Source organism: Talpa occidentalis, unplaced genomic scaffold, assembly GCF_014898055.3.
Source record: "Talpa occidentalis isolate TD23 unplaced genomic scaffold, MPIMG_talOcc4v2.1 talOcc4.15, whole genome shotgun sequence".
In the NCBI taxonomy this organism is placed as follows: Eukaryota; Metazoa; Chordata; class Mammalia; order Eulipotyphla; family Talpidae; genus Talpa; species Talpa occidentalis.
The window spans coordinates 26,057,178-26,076,967 of NW_023601543.1; the positions used below are offsets into that span (position 1 = coordinate 26,057,178).

The following is a 19,790-nucleotide window of genomic DNA, read 5'->3' on the forward strand; positions in this document are numbered from 1 at the left end:
ATAATTGTCTTTTGCACTTGGTTGGTGCCCTGCCTGGACTTATTTGTGTTCTGTTGTATTTTGTTATGTTGTATTTTGTTATTTGATGTATTTGCTTTTGTGGGCCATGGCTGCATTGTTTGTTTGCTTAGAAAATTGTATATGTATGTATAGACTGTGTGGCAGAAAACCCTGAGGGGGTGGACTGTAGGGTAAAGAAAATATCAGGCTTTTCTGCCCTTCCGCCATCAGGATAGATGATGGATCCTTGTCCTGAATGCATGCCTGATGGCGGGCACCTGGAGTAGGGTGTGGGCATAGGTAGATGGGATTCAGCTGAGCTAAGACTGTGCTTTTAAGGGCGGCGTCACGGGGGGACGCCAGCAGCCCCAGCCAGCAGCAGCAGAACCTGAAGGAGAAGCCGAAGCAGAAGCAGAGAACGCCAGAGAGCCCAGATAGAGTGAAGACTTGCTGGGGCTGGGAGGCTGGCAGGCCTCCCAGCCCCCCAGCCAGCACCCCTGCCTGCCATATGCCTGGTGAACCCCAAATAAAAAACCTGCAAAACTACTGAGGACTCTGACTCCTCCTTTACCCGATCTGCATGGATCAGAAAACCTGCACTGTGCCTGGTCCTGCCCTTACACTGCTCTCAGGACTTAAAAGCTAAAATACACTTTCCAACTCGACTGAAAGCAGATAGTATGGGAAAGGAAGGCACAAACTGTTCTTTGGAAATCATCCATGGAGCTGAAATCAAGCAATGCACAATCATGCAGATATGTTCACCAAAGTTCACACTGTTTTCATTTGTCTAGTGATTAGTACTTGAAGCACCTTTCCTCACAAACCATCTTTGTTCCCTCATTAAAAGAAAACTGGTTACTGCAAATGACATTCGCTGTCTCCCCTTCCAACACTCATTTTCTAGTGGCCACAATTCTGCCAAACTGTTATTTTTTACTTCATTCATTTGTCCTGCAGCCAAGCCCAGTCCTACACAAACACATGTTTCCCTTGCTTTACTGTCCTGGGTCTGTGTGCGTGCTACACTGTTTCGTTTCCTGTCCCCATTCTTAGGTGAGTACATTCTACTGCACATAAAGAAATACATAGCTTCTCTACTCAAGTCATTCTTGCCTCCTTTTAATCCATGCCCAGTTACCTCAGCAAATGCAAGGCCCTCTTTCCATTCCATTTATGAACCCCCAAATGACCTTCATCATAGTTGTTAAGCCTGAATAGTGCTCGTGCAGCAAAGGAGAAGAAAACCCTGCAATTTGAGGGAAAATCAGAAGTAATAAGAAGGTAGCGTTTTGAGCACTTTAAAGAGTGCGTATGTCCAATGCCAAATTTTGACAGAAGTCCAGCTGTGGTTTCTGTATTGTGGTTTTGTTTGGGTGGGAAGGATGGTGGATATTTTTGTTGATAACCAAACATACAACTCCTGTCAGACTGATTTGTGCTGATCTAACACACATGCAACACTCTTTTACTCAACCCTATATCATAAATTTGTTTTGATGTTTTAAAAACATCTTCATAAATATCATTTTAAGGACTCCGTAATAGTTCATCATGAGGATGGTACAACAGGTAATGTCACTGGATTGATTTAAAAACAAAACAAAGCACCTGTTAAGAGAAAGGTTGAAAGGAAACATACCATCATGTCAACCACAGTTCCCTCTGGGTGGTAGGATTATTGGTGACTAAATTTTTGAAATGTATTTTCCAAATTTTCTACATTGCTTTTATTATTTTTTAAAAGCCCTCTAAAACATTTACTCATGCCATTTGCAGCAACATGGATGGAGCTGGAAGGGATCATGCTCAGTGAAATATGGCAGAAGGAAGAAGAAAAATATGGGCTAGTTTCACTTATAGGGGGTATATAGGGAAACTGAACAAAGGGTTAGAGAAAAAAGATAAAGCTAGCAGCAAATTATAGATCTGAGGCATCTGGAAGTGGGAGGGAGAAGGGTCAAAATAGGGGAGAGAAAAGCACAAGGACTCATGGTGATGGTTCACGGGTGAGGTGAGGTGGTGATGGTAGATTTAAGGGGATTGCACCTGCGCGGAGAAATCAAGTATTATACAAAAATGAACAATGATATAAGAAAATACAAAAAAAATAATATACTATTTTAAAAAATTTTAAAATATTTTTATATAATTCTTACATCATTTTTCATTTTTGCACAATGTATGCATTTTCATTTTGGTTATATTCCCCATACAATTGTACCCCCCCTTATTTTGATCCTAATCCTTCCTCTCCCCACCTCCCCTATAGTGTAAACTATTAAAAATAAATTTAATTAGCTGTGGCATCTATTGATAATTTAGACAAAATCATCTATTTTTTTTGTATTCCTAGGATTAAACCTGCTTTTCATCAAATATTACCCCAACAGTATTATTTTCAACTAATTTCCATTGCAAAAATCCACACTTGCAGTTAAACTGTGGGCTGAACTGGCCTGGGAATCTATTCTCTATGCATAATGCCACTTCTAAGAGAAAAGCACTCTGAGTTCCAAATAATTAACTTAAAATGAACTTTTGGGGCACATCCTATGTGTAAGCAGGGCACTATCTTTGTAAAAAGAAAATTGCTGTCCACTGCTCTGCTAATGAGAGACAAATGGAAGAAAATACAACAATCACAGCAAAGAGGGTTTTTACTAAAAAGCTAAGTCTCAGATATGAAGAAAGATTGAGGAAAATAAATCCAGGCATGGAGAATCATTTTGGTTTTATCTGATTTAGTGAACTCAAAGAAAATGAGCTATTAGAAATTAGACTAGATATTTCTTCTATAGTTGTTTCTTAAGAAACCATGAAATCATATTTGAGTTTTTCTCTGTCCTCATCCTGCAACCTTCCCCTCCCCCCACCCTGCTTTATCAGACTACTGGCCTCTCTTACTGCAACCTTTAGAAATGTCTTTCACACCCATCCACTTCTCTCCATCCCCACAGTCTCTTAGGGTTCCATTTCTCTTAGACTGTTAAAATTGCCTCCTAATTGGATCTCCTTACTCAAGTCTTTTCATTCTTCAGTAAATCCTCCTTACTTAACAGTCTCATGAGAGATCTCATTATGTTATCCACTTTTCTGCTTTGAAAATTTTTCTTTGCTCCCAATGGCCCACACATGTGGTTTCAAACTGTATTGCCCAAACTCCCCCCAAGAGCAGCTAAGTGGGAAATGTGAGACTGATGTAGAGATTTGACCCTGCACCGCCCGCCCCCCCACTCTTTCAATCAGAAAGCTGATTTTCTCAATTTATTTATCCTTCTAAGCAATGTTTTCCTTAGAACCAAGGGATCATCAGAGTTGTTTGAAAACTACTGGTCCACAGGACATAGAAAGTATCATTAGCATGGCACAGGACATAGAAAATATCATTAGCGGGCCTCCCCTGGTGGCGCAGCGGTTGAGCACTGGGCTGTGAAGCTGCCTGCAGCCTCTGCAGTGCTGGTTCGATCCCCGGTCGCCGGAGAGGGTCCCACATGGCACGACAGACCTCTCCTGCCGCACCCACTGCTCCCCTCAGCAGTGTATTTCGTCAGTCTGCCTGCTCTGTTCCCCGCTCTGGCTCTGGTGAATTCTCTCACCCTCCTGTGCTTCTGACTGTACCCAGTGCTTGTATAAATAAATAAATAAATCTTAAAAAAGAAAAAAGAAAATATCATTAGCATGGCACCTTTCCAATCCTCACCTGTTCCTCCTTACCCTAGAGCCCTTCCTTCCCCACCCCCCACATAGGTCCACACATTAGCCAAAGCTCACATACTATTCACGCCATTCCCACAATATGAAATGCTCATTCATATCTCCCTAAATGCTATGCTCCCTTCCTTTAAGTGCTTGGTGAACTTCTAGTTGCCTTTTAAGCTGTAGGTCAAATTGGACATCCTCTTTTTTTTCCATCTGTCCCAAATAGATATGATGATCAACCACCTTGATTTTCTTGGAACCATCTTGGGTCTTAGTAGGGAAGGTTCTGCAACCCTCAGTACCAAGAAAACTGGGATAGTGTGAGACCCTGCAGATAGAGTTAACTATATCCCTCTTTGGGTTAAGACAGCCCTATTCTTGTCTACTTTCCCTTGTGTTGTGAGTCCTTGTTACTGGTTTATAGATCTGCCTTCTTGGACTGTAAAGGTTGAAACTCTCATGATAACCTCTGAATTTTATGGCGATTATCTCAAAATGGGTGCTTCACTGATGTTGCTGAAGGAACTGAGAGCCAAAATGTATAAATATATTTAACTGAGCTGGGACTATAACAGCCTTTGATATACAAAATATTAAAGCTCAGAACCTAAAGAGGACAACCGGGTAATGAAAACAAGCACCTTTTCTCAGTTGAACAGGTATGGCATGTGGTCACTTCTGACTCCGCACTCCTCGGTGCTGAGAAGGAAGAGCCTCCACGAGCAATCTGTGTAAGGGGATGCCACCACCGGGAGGGACGCCTGGAAACAGATGGCCACGGTATGGTAATCTGCTGCAGGCAACCCCAGAGGGCAAAGGCAGAGAACAAGTGCTCTCTGGAAGGTGAATCGTCATTCAGAAACTTAATCCTCTTTGGCTGATCTTGACTAGAGAAGGTGCTCTTTTTTTTTTAACTGAATATATGTAAATATTTGTTTTCTCACATTATGTTTATTGAGGTAAAGTAGGTTCCCATCTTTGTATCTGTTCTGGGGTTATAGGTTCAAACCTCTACAAATGTGTACTTTCACACCCTGCCCACCACCAGTGCCCCCTCAATCCCCCACTATGTTTTCTTGGGCCGCTTCCCTCCCCGACTCCCACCCCACCACCATCCCAGGCTGGTTGCAAAAGGATGAACTCCTGCCCGTTTGTGACAACATGGATGGAAATAGAGAGAATAATACTAGGTGGTGAAATGAGTCAGAAGGAGAAAGACAAATACCGAATGGTCTCATTTACATGTGAGCACAGAGAAACAAAACAGTCAGTCAAACCCAAACCAGTAATAAACTCTTAACATCTGACTGTGAAACAGAAGGTGCTGTTGATTAATCTTCTGCTAGCTACATCATTAAATAAGGTCTGTTTAAATTCCTAAAATGAGGCAATATAGGCCTTGTGACCTACTGACCTTACTGATGTTAGTAAGACAACCTTTGACAAAAAAATGGTAGCTTTCTTTGTGGTTATACACATTACCTGGAAGTTTCTGATGTTCTGGAGTTCTTAATAACTGTAAATCTCTTGGCAATAACACACAAACATTGTCGTCTTCACTAACCCTGAGGTGAAACTAAATTTACCTAAGTACTCAGAGAAAACTACTTTACCCAGTTGAAGGAATAATTCAATTTATTTTATTGGCAATTTCCTCAGTTAAAAAAGATCAAAGCAGTCATCTTAGAAGTTACCACATTTTTCCAAAGAGGTCCCAAAGCAATCCATATGTACCCAATAAATTTTCATTCAGGCAGTTTTGCAACAGGACTAACCATTTAATTAAAAAGTTTGAGTTTGTGACTTCAGTTCATTATAACAGTTTATAAAGTTTAGGTTAAGATGTTAGAAAACAAACCAGGGAACTGACATGGAAATGTGTTAGTTACCACAAGAGGCCTGGCACTTTACAAAGAGGAAAAGGCATGATACAAACATATCTTTCTAAATTGAGTATCTGGGATTCAAAACACATTTTCTCAAGGAAATCATGTTGTATATGATGAGCAAGCCCCCAACAAACCCACAGAAATCTATTTAACATACACTGAACCTGAACTATATACGAGGGATATTCATCTATATCTCAGTATTTAAATTAACATGTTCATGGGAAGCACTAAGTTAACATGCACTAAATGATGATGATGATTAGCTCACAATCGACAAATGAAGAAACTGAGGCCTGTGGGGTTGATACAGGAACTTATCCAGCATCCCATAAGTAGCAATGAGGCAGTCAATATTTAAATCCAGGTAGTGTGAGTCCAGAGTCCATGCACCTGGCCAGTGCCCAGCACCACCTTGCTGTCTTCCAGTCTCTGCTGTAGGAGAGCAGGGGCAGTGAGGGCTCTTGAGAAAATGAGGCAGATGGATCATGAGCAACTAACTCCACCTTTGCCTCCAGAGGAGATGGATGCTCTCCAGGTCAACCATTCCCCACTTGCTCAGAAATGGAGAACAATGGGCAGAAACCCAGTTAGAGAAGTTGCATGCTGTTATTCCGCAGTGTTCATATTGAATCTATGTTGAGCATTTATAAGCAAGTTGTACTCTATTGCATGCAACCTACTGCTGTCCTGGTTCCTTTCTCATTTTGGAATTTTCAACTAACTTTGAGTGTTTTATGAGAGATTTGGCAACAAGTGACTTGACACCTTATGACTTAGTTTACTCATGGCCTGGGGTTTCAGAGGTTAAAGGTCAGAGTGTATTGTTGCCTCTGATGTGTTTATGGAGTTCATTAAAGGCCCTGACATTTCTTTCTTTCTAAGAAGACAGTAAATGGAGCCAGACCTGCCCCCAAATTACTATAACTAACATTATGTTCCATATTTTGACTTACACAACCCAGCAGTCCAGTGTGATAACTGAATAAGCAATATGGTCTGATTTACTCCCTACTTGTGTTGCATAGTAGTTCTCTAACTTACGGGGGGTGGGGGGAACTTTGTTGCTGTTGTTTAATCCTTAAAAAGTCATTTAAAAGGAGCCTATTATAGATCTATCCCCTTCTAGGTTAATGGTAAAAGGTAATTAGGTACCACTGACTGATTAGGTGTTGGCCTAGCTTTACAGTGCTCCTTTCAAGCATAAATGACTGGCCACTGCCAGAAAATAAATACCAGATGACTCTGACAATGCATGCACTCATTCTAATCTCTCAGGATTAATAGTGCTTGTCAAGACACATGGAACAGGCAACATGTGCTCAGGAAGGAGCTCTGGGCAGCCCAAGCAGCACCCTAGGATTAGAACCACAGGGGATTTGGAAGTAGGTACAGGGTAGGAAAGAGACAGAAAAGAAAGGAAAGTAAAATGGAGCAGGAGGAAGTGGAGAAAAGCTATGAGAATCAGAGGGAACAGCAATACTCGGGGGAAAGACAGGGGCCAAAGGACAATGCAGAGAGAATGTGGCTGGTGGAATGAAGAGCAAGAAATATGAAGATAAAGTTTAGGAAACCAGGGATGTTAGGAGGACCTGGATTCTGTTCTGTCACTGCCCCATTTCTTTGGTTCTTTTCACCCAAAATTTCTCAAACATTGTCTATATTCAGTATAACCAACTCCATCACCTCCTATTTCGTTTGCACCCCACACCTAATTTCTAATTCTAATGTACCTTCAGCATACATTTGCCCACATCTCATTTCAGAATATTAGAGAAGGAAAGACTAACTCCCTGATTGTTTGAGACGTTTCCAAATGACCATTTTAGGATCAAACAGCTGAATTGTGATATGATCTGTGAAACAGGCATTAGCGCTCACATAAACTGGTTTCAATTTCTAGTTTATATGGAGTTCAGCTGAACAGCTCTATAGACAACATATAATTCTTCCTGTCACACCCCTAAGTGTAGACCACGTGTCCTTGCAGTTTTATCACCACAGTGTCCTTGCCTGGCTTCTCCTAGAGAGTCATGTCAGAGCGGGATCGCCCAGTCCCACAGAATCTATTTCACACATGAAGGCTACTGCCTACCTGCAGCCTAAGAACACAGAATTGGAACAAGAGACCCTTGAGTTTCCCTTTTCAGTCAACTTAATCTCAGGTGCATGTCCAATGCAGATAAAGAATTAACGAGAAACTGTTGTGGTGGAATCAAGAGTCCTGTGACTTCCCCTCGAAGCCCAAGGAACTCTGGAATTCCAGGGTCTGGTGGTGTCCACTAGTAACAAATGATCTTGGCAAATTCCACTTATTTGAAGCAAAATGGAAAAAGAGATACAGAGAGGAGTAATTTGTCTTATACAAGGTGATGAAGTTACTGACTAGGAGATCAGGAAATAGAATTTACTTCTCAATTTACATAATACATACATTTGGAAGATACATCAGAAAGCAACTTGTATAGACACCCTAGAAAATTCCCCTCACATGCATTGGCCACTCTTAGATGAGAAGTGCTAATGAATTTTGCCTCTAAGCATGGGGAAGTTCTTTATCAGAAAAAAAAAAAAGAAGAAAGGGAGGAAGGAGGGAGTGATGGAAGGAAGGAAGAAGTAGGCTGCAACAAAAAAGGTCAGTCCTTTTCCAGAATGTTAAAATGTTGGCTCTTGCCAGCTCCTTTGGCTGTCTTCTGTGTTATAACTCACTAGTTCGAGCTAAAATTGCTTTAATCAAGTTATCTTTCTCTGCTTCGAGGCTTCTATAACACATCCAAGAGTATCATTTTATCAGAATACAAAGGGTCTTATAAGGTTGCAACCAGGTTGAAAAAGGTATATTTCAAAATGGTGAAAAAATGATGTGTACTTGTCAAGAAGATCCCAATTTTCTTGGTGGTCATTTTTCATTGGCAAAAACACATTCAAAAAGCCACAGAATAAAACACGTGAATGGCTATTTCAATGGGCAAATGTCCATCATCCCACTCTGTGATTTTCTATTTAGAAGGAACTTTGATTTCCAGGGGCTTAAGTACCTAGGTCTGGTACCTATTAGGACAATAGACATGCATTCTTGGCTAATTCCCAGGCCATGCTTCAAGGACACTGAGGAATGACATGATAATGGTAGGATAAGGGAGAGTCTTGGCAGGTCCCTGGTTACCACATTTTAAATCTTTCTTTTTCCTCTTCTTCACCTGGTCAGAGGCTCTTAGATTTTAGTATGCTGTGGAATCAATTTCTCCTTTGGCTGTCTTCTGTGTTATAACTCACTAGTTCAAGCTGTCTGCTTCTGAATTACAATCTAAATGAGAATTGCAGCTTTCCTATGGCTAAGTCCCATTTTCCTATGTTAAATTCCTGACAACCAATGATTCTTAAGAACTGTCTATCTTTTGACAGGCAGTATTTTTTTCTTATTAAAAAGAAACCCTGTTACTTGTTCTATAATTATTTTAGTTACATTTATCCCAACTCAGCCCTGCTTTTAGGCATAGGTTTGCCCTCAGAGTAGCAGGAGTGTCAACAAACCATCAATAAACCTTGTTGTTCCATCGTGGCTTATGGAAAAAAGAAGGGAAGGCTCCCAGCTCTTCCTAAAATACATTCAAAACAATATTGACTGAGTGCTAGCAAAGTATGCTTGCTTCTCTGGCGCTCAGGAAGTTTATGTCTGACTTTAATTCCAAATGAGCACGCGCCATCAAATCCAGACATTCCAATCCACAGCACAGGTTCCAGTGGTTGGAGAGAACTAGAAGCACTTTGGCCCCTGGATTTTTTTTTTTTTTTTGAAAGTTGCTAGAGATTCTCTTCTTCTGCCTAATTCCCTTCCACAGCTACATAAGCTCACCAGAATTTCCCTGGTTCTGTAATAAAAAAGTAAGAATAACTAGCAATTGTGTAGTGCTTTAAGTGCAGAGAAAGGGGGAGTAGGAAGCCTCCTACTATAAAGAACAGGTCTGATGGAGATTTCTGCCCTCCCTTCTCCCAGGTCATACAGGTAATGTGCTCCTCATCATAAGTACTCACACTGATGGCTTTATTATCACCAATGTGTGCCAGGTACTCAGGACATATGATGAACTCGATTTCTAGAGGAAGCAAAACTGAAAAAGGAGTGAAAAAGGACTGAAAAAGGACTGAAAAAGCACGAGACCTCACAGAGTGTCTCGTGGAAGTGGATGCAGAATTAATGTCATTTCTTGTTGTTGTTGATTTTTAACTGGACTAGTAAATCAGAGAACGCCATAGAGTGCATCAGGATTTCAACAGACCTGACAGTTATTCATGATATTTTAAAAGGTGGAATGGTGAAGTGTGGGCAGAATGATAGTGTTCTCTTTTCTGGTTGAACAACCATGCTGAAAGAGGACTGATGAAGAATTGTTTGCTGGTCTGGACTGGGTTCTGTAAAGGGTTTGTATTTGGTCTAATCCTCAATGTGGGAACCTGGCATCATTGGTTCTTAAGCTCCATGGTGATTCCAGTGCACAAGGAGGAGAACCACTGGTAAAGAAACTGTGGTGCCCATAATATGACACTACATCCTTTTCATCACTTAGAAGTCTTTTGCTGATACTAACAGGCTTCCAAAGAGCCAATAGTTTCACAGATGCTTAAAGCAAGGGCAGAAAGAGTACACTTACAGTTCAATCCAACTGCTATAAAGGTTCAGGAAATCATACATAAGAAAGGGTTCTAGGGGCCTCCCCAGTGGCACAGTGGTTGAGTGCTGGGTTGCAAAGCTGCCCGCAGCCTCTGCAACACCGGTTTGATCCCCGGCCACCCGGCGAGGGTCCCACATGGTGCGCAGACCTCTCCTGCCGCCCGCTGCTCCCCTCAGCAGTGTACTTCGTCAGTCTGTCTGTTCTGCTCTCCACTCTGGCTCTGGTGAATTCTCTCACACTCCCGTGCTTCTGACTGTACCCAGTGCTTGTATAAATAAATAAATAAATAAATCTTAAAAAAAAAAAAAAAAGGGTTCTATCCACAGGGTGCAGTGAGACCTCAACTGGATGTTGCTGAGACATTTCACAAATACCAAATTCCAGCAAGACTCATTGACAAGAAAAGCTCCATTATGTGTGAATGCAAAGTTAATAAAAAGCATCTCTGGATGCTGAGAAGAAATAAGCCAAAGATCTGTTTTATGGAAATGATTGTGCCTCCTTATTTAGAATCAGGTCATTATAATCACAGGTTTTAAAAAATATGTCTTCAATTAACAAAAACTGGGGAGATGAGCAGAGCACCAACATTTGATTTGCATATCCACAGGGAAAGTTCTATATTAACCCAAGTTACTTTGGCAAACAGAACAAGGCACTTTATTATTGGAGGCTTTGAAAAATATGTCCGTGGGTCACAGAACAACATGTTCAAGGCCAATTATGTTGAGTGTAAAGACTTCAGGCAGTGGGGGATGGTAAGAAGCTTGTCTCCTCTCTGTCTCTGGAAGGGTACCAACCTCATAACATCAGTACAGTTAATAACTCTCTGACCTTTATGAGGCTTTTTATGAGCAAGTTACGTTCATTAGTACTAAGCAATTTACATTTTAAAAATCCCAACCACTGTATAAGTAGAGAAAAAGTCGCTAATTCTTTGCACCAAGGATGTTAAAAAGGCAACATTCATAGACAGTTTGCTCAGTTGTAACCGACACAACAAAGACACAAAGCCACAGTTAAATGCAAACAACCTTCAAATGTATAGTCCCAGACTTTCACTTTTCCTGTTCATGGAAATGTATACTGAACTGTCAGAATGCTCCACTTCTTGCATGGACAGGATGTAGCCAAAATAAAGGGGAAATACTGGGGTAAAGTGGGGAGTTCCATCTCCCTCCCTAAAGGGGAAAAGGCACTCTAAGGATTCTTCTTTCCTTATCCCTTCTCACTTTCTATTCATATATAACCGCATGTGTGTGTTTGTGAATTTCCTACAATAAGCTAGACACTCCACTAGGTGATTTACATGCACTTTTTCGTTCATTTAGTTTTCACAATAACCCTATAAGATAGATATTATCCCCGTGGCACACAAAGAAAACAGACTTACAAATGTTTTGCATGACTTGCTGAAGGTTACAGAGCTTATATACAGGTTATGGAGCCAGGACACACCTAGGTCAACATGGGCGGGATGTTGTCACATCACCATGCTATTCTCTAGCACTGTCTTCCTTCCACTTTCTTTCTTCCTCAAAGCCTAAAGTAGTGGACAGGTGGTAGTATTGGAAGGATTTTTAAAGAAGGGAGGGCTAACCTAGTTCTCTTTTATACCTTTCCTGAAGCTCAGTGATTTTCTATTTTCCCATACATGGTCCCGTCACTAGGGTCCAAGAAAACACAAGCTTTTTCTCTCCCAGTTCCCCATGGTGTCAGAGATTATATATTTCAAGCCCCAAATAAGGACATAAGAAACCTGAGATATGGTGCTTTCTTTAAGAAAACAAGAGAAACTAAAAAAGTACTCATGGCATCCAGCAACTCTGAGAGGCTGAGAAGAAAGCTGGCCTCGCTACAGACTTGTTGACTAATTCCTTGGAGGCTGGTCACACACAGAGAGTAATGAGCAAAGTTAGAGCAAATCTTATCAGTGGAATTCAACAGGGTGGTCTTTCCAAAAAGTCTTTTTGTTATAGTCATAATGTAGGTTTCCTGAATTTGGTGGTTTGTTAATCTGCAAGTATTTGTTTAGATATATGGCTATGGGTTACAAGAGACAAGTTGTTAATTCTGAGTTCTAATCCCAGGCTAGAAGATGCCTATGAAGATTAAAACCTGTTTCCTTTTCTCCAACAACAGCCTAGCTAAAGAGCGATCAATTATAATTGGGAAACTGAAGGTAATAAATGCATTACTGAGACCCGTTGCTTTACAGAGCCAGTTGTTTAATCCTTAAATTTTGCAGGTTGTAAATTACTCATTAGAAGGCAGAAAGCAAAATAGCCATAATCCATTTTGTGCCTCCAAACTCCGAAGACCTGCAGGAGGAAATCCATGGAAACAAGAGGCTTAATGTGTTTTTTCACTGTTATTTCTTAATGGGCAAAGGTGGTTAAATAATAAGGACAAGCCCATGTAATTACCCTGATGTGCTGGTCCACAGGTCAGGGGTAGGCTTGATTGAATTCGTGGAGGGCTGACCCACAAATGGTGGGAAAATGCCCCTTCTCTTCCACTCAGCCCTGTAAGCAGCTAATCAATGTACATATCTCACTTCCAGATTGTTTCATGAGACCAGAGCAATAGCCCATAGCATTCATTAGGGCATTCATTCCTATCACTTGTTTTGTAATCAGTGCAGGGATTAAGACAAGAGGCCAAGAATCCGAGGGGAGTTCGGAGGGGGAGAGGATGACGCTGTCTTCTCCATGCACAGAGACTGCAGCTCCCAATTACAAAATGTTCAACTTCAAAAACAACTAGACAATTAGCTTGGAGGCTCCTTTACATATATGTAGAAAACCACATATATTTGGTTTGAATATATACTTTATAAGCTTAACATGTAACTACTTTACCATGTATTAAGGACAATGTTTTTTGTATATCGAGGGTAAAATTCAATCTTAGATTTAGTGCTAATGATATGCAAGATATTTCTGGCACTCTGCATGAGTTTTAAGAGTAGAATTTAAATTTCTACATGTTTTCTTTTTTCAAAAATGTGATGCCCTATATATACACAACAAGGCTCCTGGCTCACCCTTAAGGTACAGAAAGTGAAAGGACTGAGCTTGTATTTCTTTCACACTCCTTTGCCTCTCCCTCTCATGATCAACAGGCAATCTCTGAATAAAGATGGTGGCATTATGCCATGAAATGGAGCTCTTTTCTTTGTGGAGGTAACCAGATGGTATAAGTGTAACAGGGTGGTCCCCAGGAAAGGGGGAGGTTCCCTGCCCCACCCAAGGGAGGGTGGAGCTGAGCAGGAAGAGGAGAAGCAGAAGAAGAGACTGAGGAAGGAAGCAGGATGGAGCCAGGAGACCTGGAGGAGGCACATGGAGCCTAGAGACACGTGAAGAAACTGCGCTTGTCTTTTGGTCGTGGACTGGGTGACACAGACGTGGGTGAGACCCATGGGGAGGTGACAATGGCAGCTTTTATCTTGATGTTGATTTTGCTCTTTTCCTTCCGGGCTTGTCTGGTTGTTTCTGACCCTTTTCTGTGGGTCCCCACTGGAAGATGCTTTAGACTTGTGGCAGGCTTTGGGGCCTTGTTCTGGGCCAATCCCATATGGATGGACTTTTACCCACGAGGGGACGGGTAACTGTGGGTGCTTCATTTAAAAACTAGACTCTGCCTTACCTGTATTGTTTCCTAGTTTTATTAAAGTTCCTTCCCATTAAAGTCTCATATGTTTTGTGTTGATGCGGCGGATGGCAGAACCCATTTAGAATAGGCAGGTTTGCGGGGCTTGGGCTACCCCTCTCCCTGTCCTATAACATAAGGATCTAACTTGTGATTCTGCAGTAGCAAACTCAGTTACCAACACAAACTAATTCCAATCATTTTCTGCTTGACAGTCTAATTAAGTTTGTGATTTCACCAGGCTGGCATTGTGTCTATCTTATGTTCCATTCAATAGCCACCAAAATGTTGTTGCTCAATAAATCATTACTGATAATGAAACAAAATCTAATTTACAAAAATTATAGCTGTTCTGGAAAGACATTTATTTACTTTGTTAAAGTTATTACAAATCAAGTGTTTCCTAGATAGATCATTTAACCATGGCATTTATAAAAATACACGTTTCTCCCTGCAGCTTGTTTTTTTTTTTTTTTTTAAGCAGCAGAAAATTACACAACAGAATTTTAAAGTCACTTGCCATTAGAAATACTGATATCAGAGCACTTGAGAAAGCTTTTAAGACATATTAAGATAAACTGAATATAAGTCAAAGGAACTTTAAAAATTTTAACTGGGGAGTTTTGATGTCACTTGTACCAGGGAAGAGCCCATTCTGGCCATTCTTAGCAGAGGGCTTTTCTCTTTCCTGGGGATGAAGTACCTGAGTTTTCTTTTGACTTACCCTGAGTGGATTTTCATTAAGGTAAGGGGGTTCACCTTCCACCATTTCGATTGCCATAATTCCCAGTGACCAGATATCAACCTTCGGGCCGTAGGCTTTTCTCGTCACCACCTCAGGTGCCATCCAGTAAGGCGTCCCCACCATAGTGCTTCGTTTACTTTGCTCAGGGGTGATTTGGGCACAGAAGCCAAAATCAGCTACAGAGAAGAAAAGTGAGTTAAAATCCTCTTTTGTAAATTTTTCATTTACAAAAGCTCACATGCAGACATAGCTGTTTCGCCCTAACTGCCCATTTCATATGCTCTGGTTAACGGATGGCCCAGCTGGTCCTATTTTCGAAAGGCTCTGAAACAACTGATATGATGTCATTTTGACCAGACCTTCATCTGGTTCCCTCCTCATTATGGTCCCTGCCAACTTACAGGATTTTTCATTTTCCTAATTAGGTGCATATCATCCAGCAGTCAGAGGTCACTAGAAATTCTGAAATATTAAATCCAAAAAATTTGGTCACGAACTACAGGATCACAGAGTTAGAAACATTCCTTACTTCAGACTGGGCTCTAAATACTTTCAAATCAATCACTTTCAATCATTATATTGTCAAGACAGTGGAAGAAGAGAATATCCCCAATACTCCCTCAAAACACCCTCTGAATCAAAATACGTACTCAATTTAACAGAGCCATCCATCCCAAGGAGAATATTGTCACTCTTTATGTCTCTATGGATCACTTGGTTTGAGTGCAAGAAATCCAAAGCTTGCAGGCACTATTTAAGCAGAAAAAAAGAAGTTCTAGTTATATCGCAAAGAATCTTAAAAAAATTTTGGTTTCTCTTCTAGATAAATTTTGGGCAAGTTATATCATCGCGTATTGGCAAGTGAAATAGATTACTAAATGTTGTAACACCATTTAGAAATCACATCATCATTTATGTCAGTGATACTCCATTATACATATGAAGGCTCCCCAGTCAGATGAGGACATGAAAAGTTGCAAGTAGCACTGGATCTTTCACACAGGCTGACTAGCCATTCGTATAATCATACTTTGTCCAAGTTAGCTGGAGGCTATGGATCAGTTTCTTCTTACGCAGATGTAGTAAGTTTCTGTGCGTATGGTATGATTTGATTTAGTAGGTCTGGAGTGGGATGCAGGAATATGCATTTAAAACAAGCTATTTCTGATGAACAGCCAGGTCTGGCAACCCCTTTCAGGCTATGAAGTAACAATAGGTATTTGTTTGGCAACGGCTTTGTATGGTGATGCTATAAAATGGATACCACAGACTTGGGCTCAAATATTCCCCTGAATATTATGTTTGATTTATTGTGTGAATATAAAATACTTGTGTTTGTGAAGATATGTGTGTTTGGGGAAGAGGAAATGGGAATGAAAGGATAGTTAAGGAAGGAGGAAATTTAAGTGAATAATTTAAGATGAAAAACAAGGAAAGATGATCTGGTGTTGTTTCCCTATCATTGGTTTTCAAGTGTCTGTGGGTCAGAGTTCCTGCTTCCTGTCTATAGAAAACCTCAACCACAATAAGCGGAGTAGGTGGTAATGCCCCAACCACAATAAGCGGAGACTCTAGTGAGCAATGCATTAATACTGCAAGTAATTAATATAATAAAATATCTTTAGTTTGGCTTGACACTGTTATTGGAAAAGAGGCAGAAACACAGACTCACTGCAGGGTTACAAAGGATGTCTGCATCGTTCTACTGAATAATGATGTGGCCTGTACTTCACATGGCTCACGTTGCACATGCAGGACAAAAGAACTCTCACATAAAACAAAGAAGTCCCACTGTTTTCCAGGTTTACAGAGACAACAGCATGCAGGCTTAAACATGGTCTCCTGTGAATAGCATGAGAGACTGGGAAAGACCCATGGAAAGGCAACAAAAATAAAGCACTGGGGAGGAAAGTTCAAGGGCATGCTATTAGCTTAGGTTTTAAATTGGAGTTAGGATCTCCAACGTTTTTTCAAAAGAAAAGATGAACTATTGTAACTTTGATATTAACATTCTGAATAATCAGAGCTTTTTAAAATCTGTCAAGTTTAGTGTTCAGATTCATTAGAAACACTAATTTCTTACCTCTCTGCAGACAGCTGCTATCTGTCCTTCATCCATACAGGTCTCTGTGACCACATCAGTCAAAGAACCACCAGCCAAGTATTCCATGACTACCCACAGTTCATCACCCACTAAGTAGCTAAACAAATAAAGAGAAAGATTTTGATTCAGGCCTAAGGAAGTGGGGAGTCCATTTATCCCGGTTACGAAGGCAAACTGCTATTAGTGTCTGCATTTGGCCATATCACATAAGAGGAAAATGTCAGTGATGGTTATAACAGGATATTTCCTTAGCATTAGTAGAGATATGAATGGAAAATCAAAGGATCATCATAGATGACTGTGTACCATGGAGGAAGGAAAACAGCATGAAGGCTTCTGTTGATTGACGACTGTCAGTCATTCCATTGTAAAGCTAGTTTCAATGAACAGGGTTATTGGAGAGCTTCTTTTTTGACTAGCTCATGCCATCATCTTGACTTTGTGGACTGAACTGGTACACAGTGTCTGTATTTACAGGCTATTTATGAACATTTTGCATTACTTTCAATTCTACTGAATTAATTTCTAAAATATTTTCAAACAGTCACTGAATCAAAGAGACTCATGTTTACAATAGAATTAATGTGCTGAAATCTCAGTTCTGAGAGAAGTTAATTGTACCATGGCCATTATCTTCAAGTAGCTATTGAGGGACATAACCCAAGTGATCAAATTGGGGAGGACGGTCACCAGAGTCCTAAAATTCAGGCAAATTCAAATCACATAGGACAATTAGAAAGTACTTTAGTAGTAGTATCAGGTCTTCCTTTTCCCCTGTTCAGCAAGAGACGGGGATTATAGCAAATGGAATGATCTCTGTGATTCCACCCTGCTCTAACACCCATAACAATGTGAAGCAAGACTTTTATGTCCAGTTGTGCTTAAACTGCAGTGTCTATAACTGGGACATTTATTTAAAATGAAATCCACAGACTCCACCTTACTTGTAGTTACAGAGAGCAGCCTAGAAATCTTGTAATTACAAAATTATAAGAGCAGACAGACCCCAGTTCACTCCATTGCACTCCATTGTAGTTAACTCTATAGCACTTTATGAAACATTAAGTTCAATTGTAAAATCCAACCCTCCTTCCCTCAGCCCTTTCCCCCCACTTGTGCACTCCTGGCCTACCTGGAACAAAACACAGAAAGCAAGACCTTAAGTTGACTGAGGTTGTATACCTAGCCTTATTTCTTTTGTACCCCCCTCCCCAGTACACAGCATACTGGTGCTAAACAAACACTTACTGCAATTGAATGAGACAGATGGTAACCACAGAGAAGAGTTAGTGCTGTCTTTAAATGCCTATTTATAACCCACAGCTAATACCAGGGATGAAAGAGACATTAATTACCTGGTCTAGGAAAAAGGTTTGAGATTAAAGTCTCAATTCCCTAGGCCTTACTGTCAGTTAATCACACAGCACCCATTAAAGCAGGGCCATTTTAGCCAGCCTTAGACACCTAGAGACTGCGCTGGCTCCCAACACACATTGGAAACTTTTAAAACACTGCCACTGTCTCCTGCAGTCTTTGCTGCCAACACAGAGTCATGATCCTCAAAAGGAAACCACTGAAACTGCTCACGTTTAGAAGCAAGACCATAAAATATGTCTTCAAATGTCTGATGGATGGAAGAAGATAAGTGGGTATAAGTTTAGCAGTAGAACGGACATTAGATCCCAAATAACTTGCCAGGAAAATGGTTTCCCAAAATGAAAACAAGTACACAGTGAGAGAAAACACTTACCTATCTAAATAATTAACAATATTGGGGTTCTTATTTTCCCTCATGACCAGAATTTCATTAATAATTAATTCCTTTTTGGGCTGCTGTTGAAGGTTCATCTGCTTTATGGCCACCTGAATAGTGGGAAGGTGAGAATGAAATACAATCATTAGACTGAACACATACAAACATATTTCTTTGGCCAATACACCGAGGCTGACAAATTCTTTATCTTAGTAGCCTCTTTCTTCAAGCCACTAACCCACCAAACCACACCATTTCTTTGCTCAATCATGAGTAAACCAACCACTTCAGATACTTTGGACACCAATGAAGTAAATTCCTATGTCAACCCAGTGCTACCCATTTCTTTATGCACAGATGCCTTCAAAGAGGAAATCTGATCAATGTGAATAAAGGAAAATAAAAATCAGGATTAAATGTTAGTACTTACTTCTTGTCCTGTTGCAATGTCGAGTGCTGTATAAACGGTACCTGATGCCCTGCAAAGGGAAAAATCATCAAATATCTAAGTATTCAGTGTGATCAATAGATTTCATTATTTTCAGGGAAATATGCCAACCCAAGATTAAAGGATGAAGTAAAAAAGGAACAACCACTTTATATAGTAATTGCACCTGAAACAATCAAAAGGCATCTTTTTTTGGTGAGCTAAGAACTCTGTCAAATTTTCTGGTGGTCATGCATATGGCACAGCAAAATGGCCTGACTTCTTTTGGGAAGCTCCTGGAATATCTGGAATACTCCTTGGCATTGCAACAATCAATACTGATTATACTGAAGAAGAATATGTAAACTTTTGCTTAGACAACTATAAATTAATCTTCATTTTTAGCCTCCACGGTGGCTCTTTCACATATTTCCAATTCTTAAGAAAATCTTCATCTAACAAATCAGTCCTTTTAGTGCTGTTGGTCACACTTGTACTGTTGCCATAGGAAGCAGTAATAATGTGGCTTTACTCTTGAGTCATTTTTTTCCACTTTGCTAAATTTCTCAACAGTTTCTACTATCTTGGTGGTACTCATGCTAGCTTAAATTACAGGGTTCCCTTGCATTGCAAATACAAATTGTCTAGTAAAGCTGAATGCACAGTCACTTTCTGTGAAACACACATACATTCTGAACTACCTCTCCAGCCCCAGCCCCAAGAAAAAGGACATAGTCAATTTCACTGAAACATTTATGATGAATAAGGGAATTAGGCTAGAGATCCGTTCTATGGTTCAGGCATTGCAATACTCCAACACTGCTATCTAAATGTTCTGATAATTGT

At 40.4% G+C, this 19,790-nt stretch overlaps 1 protein-coding gene across 1 annotated transcript in view; it reads right to left on the bottom strand.

Annotated features, from left to right (window-relative positions):
• PAK3 (p21 (RAC1) activated kinase 3) overlaps positions 1–19,790 on the bottom strand; it is a 109,781-nt gene that overhangs the window by 13,304 nt on the left and 76,687 nt on the right. Inside the window, exons 14-18 of the mRNA XM_037512063.2 lie at positions 18,948–18,996; positions 18,515–18,627; positions 16,744–16,861; positions 15,311–15,410; positions 14,640–14,836 (exon numbers count right to left, since the gene is read on the bottom strand). Of these exons, the coding sequence (XP_037367960.1) occupies positions 14,640–14,836; positions 15,311–15,410; positions 16,744–16,861; positions 18,515–18,627; positions 18,948–18,996 (577 nt within the window). The remainder of the gene's footprint in view (positions 1–14,639; positions 14,837–15,310; positions 15,411–16,743; positions 16,862–18,514; positions 18,628–18,947; positions 18,997–19,790) is intronic.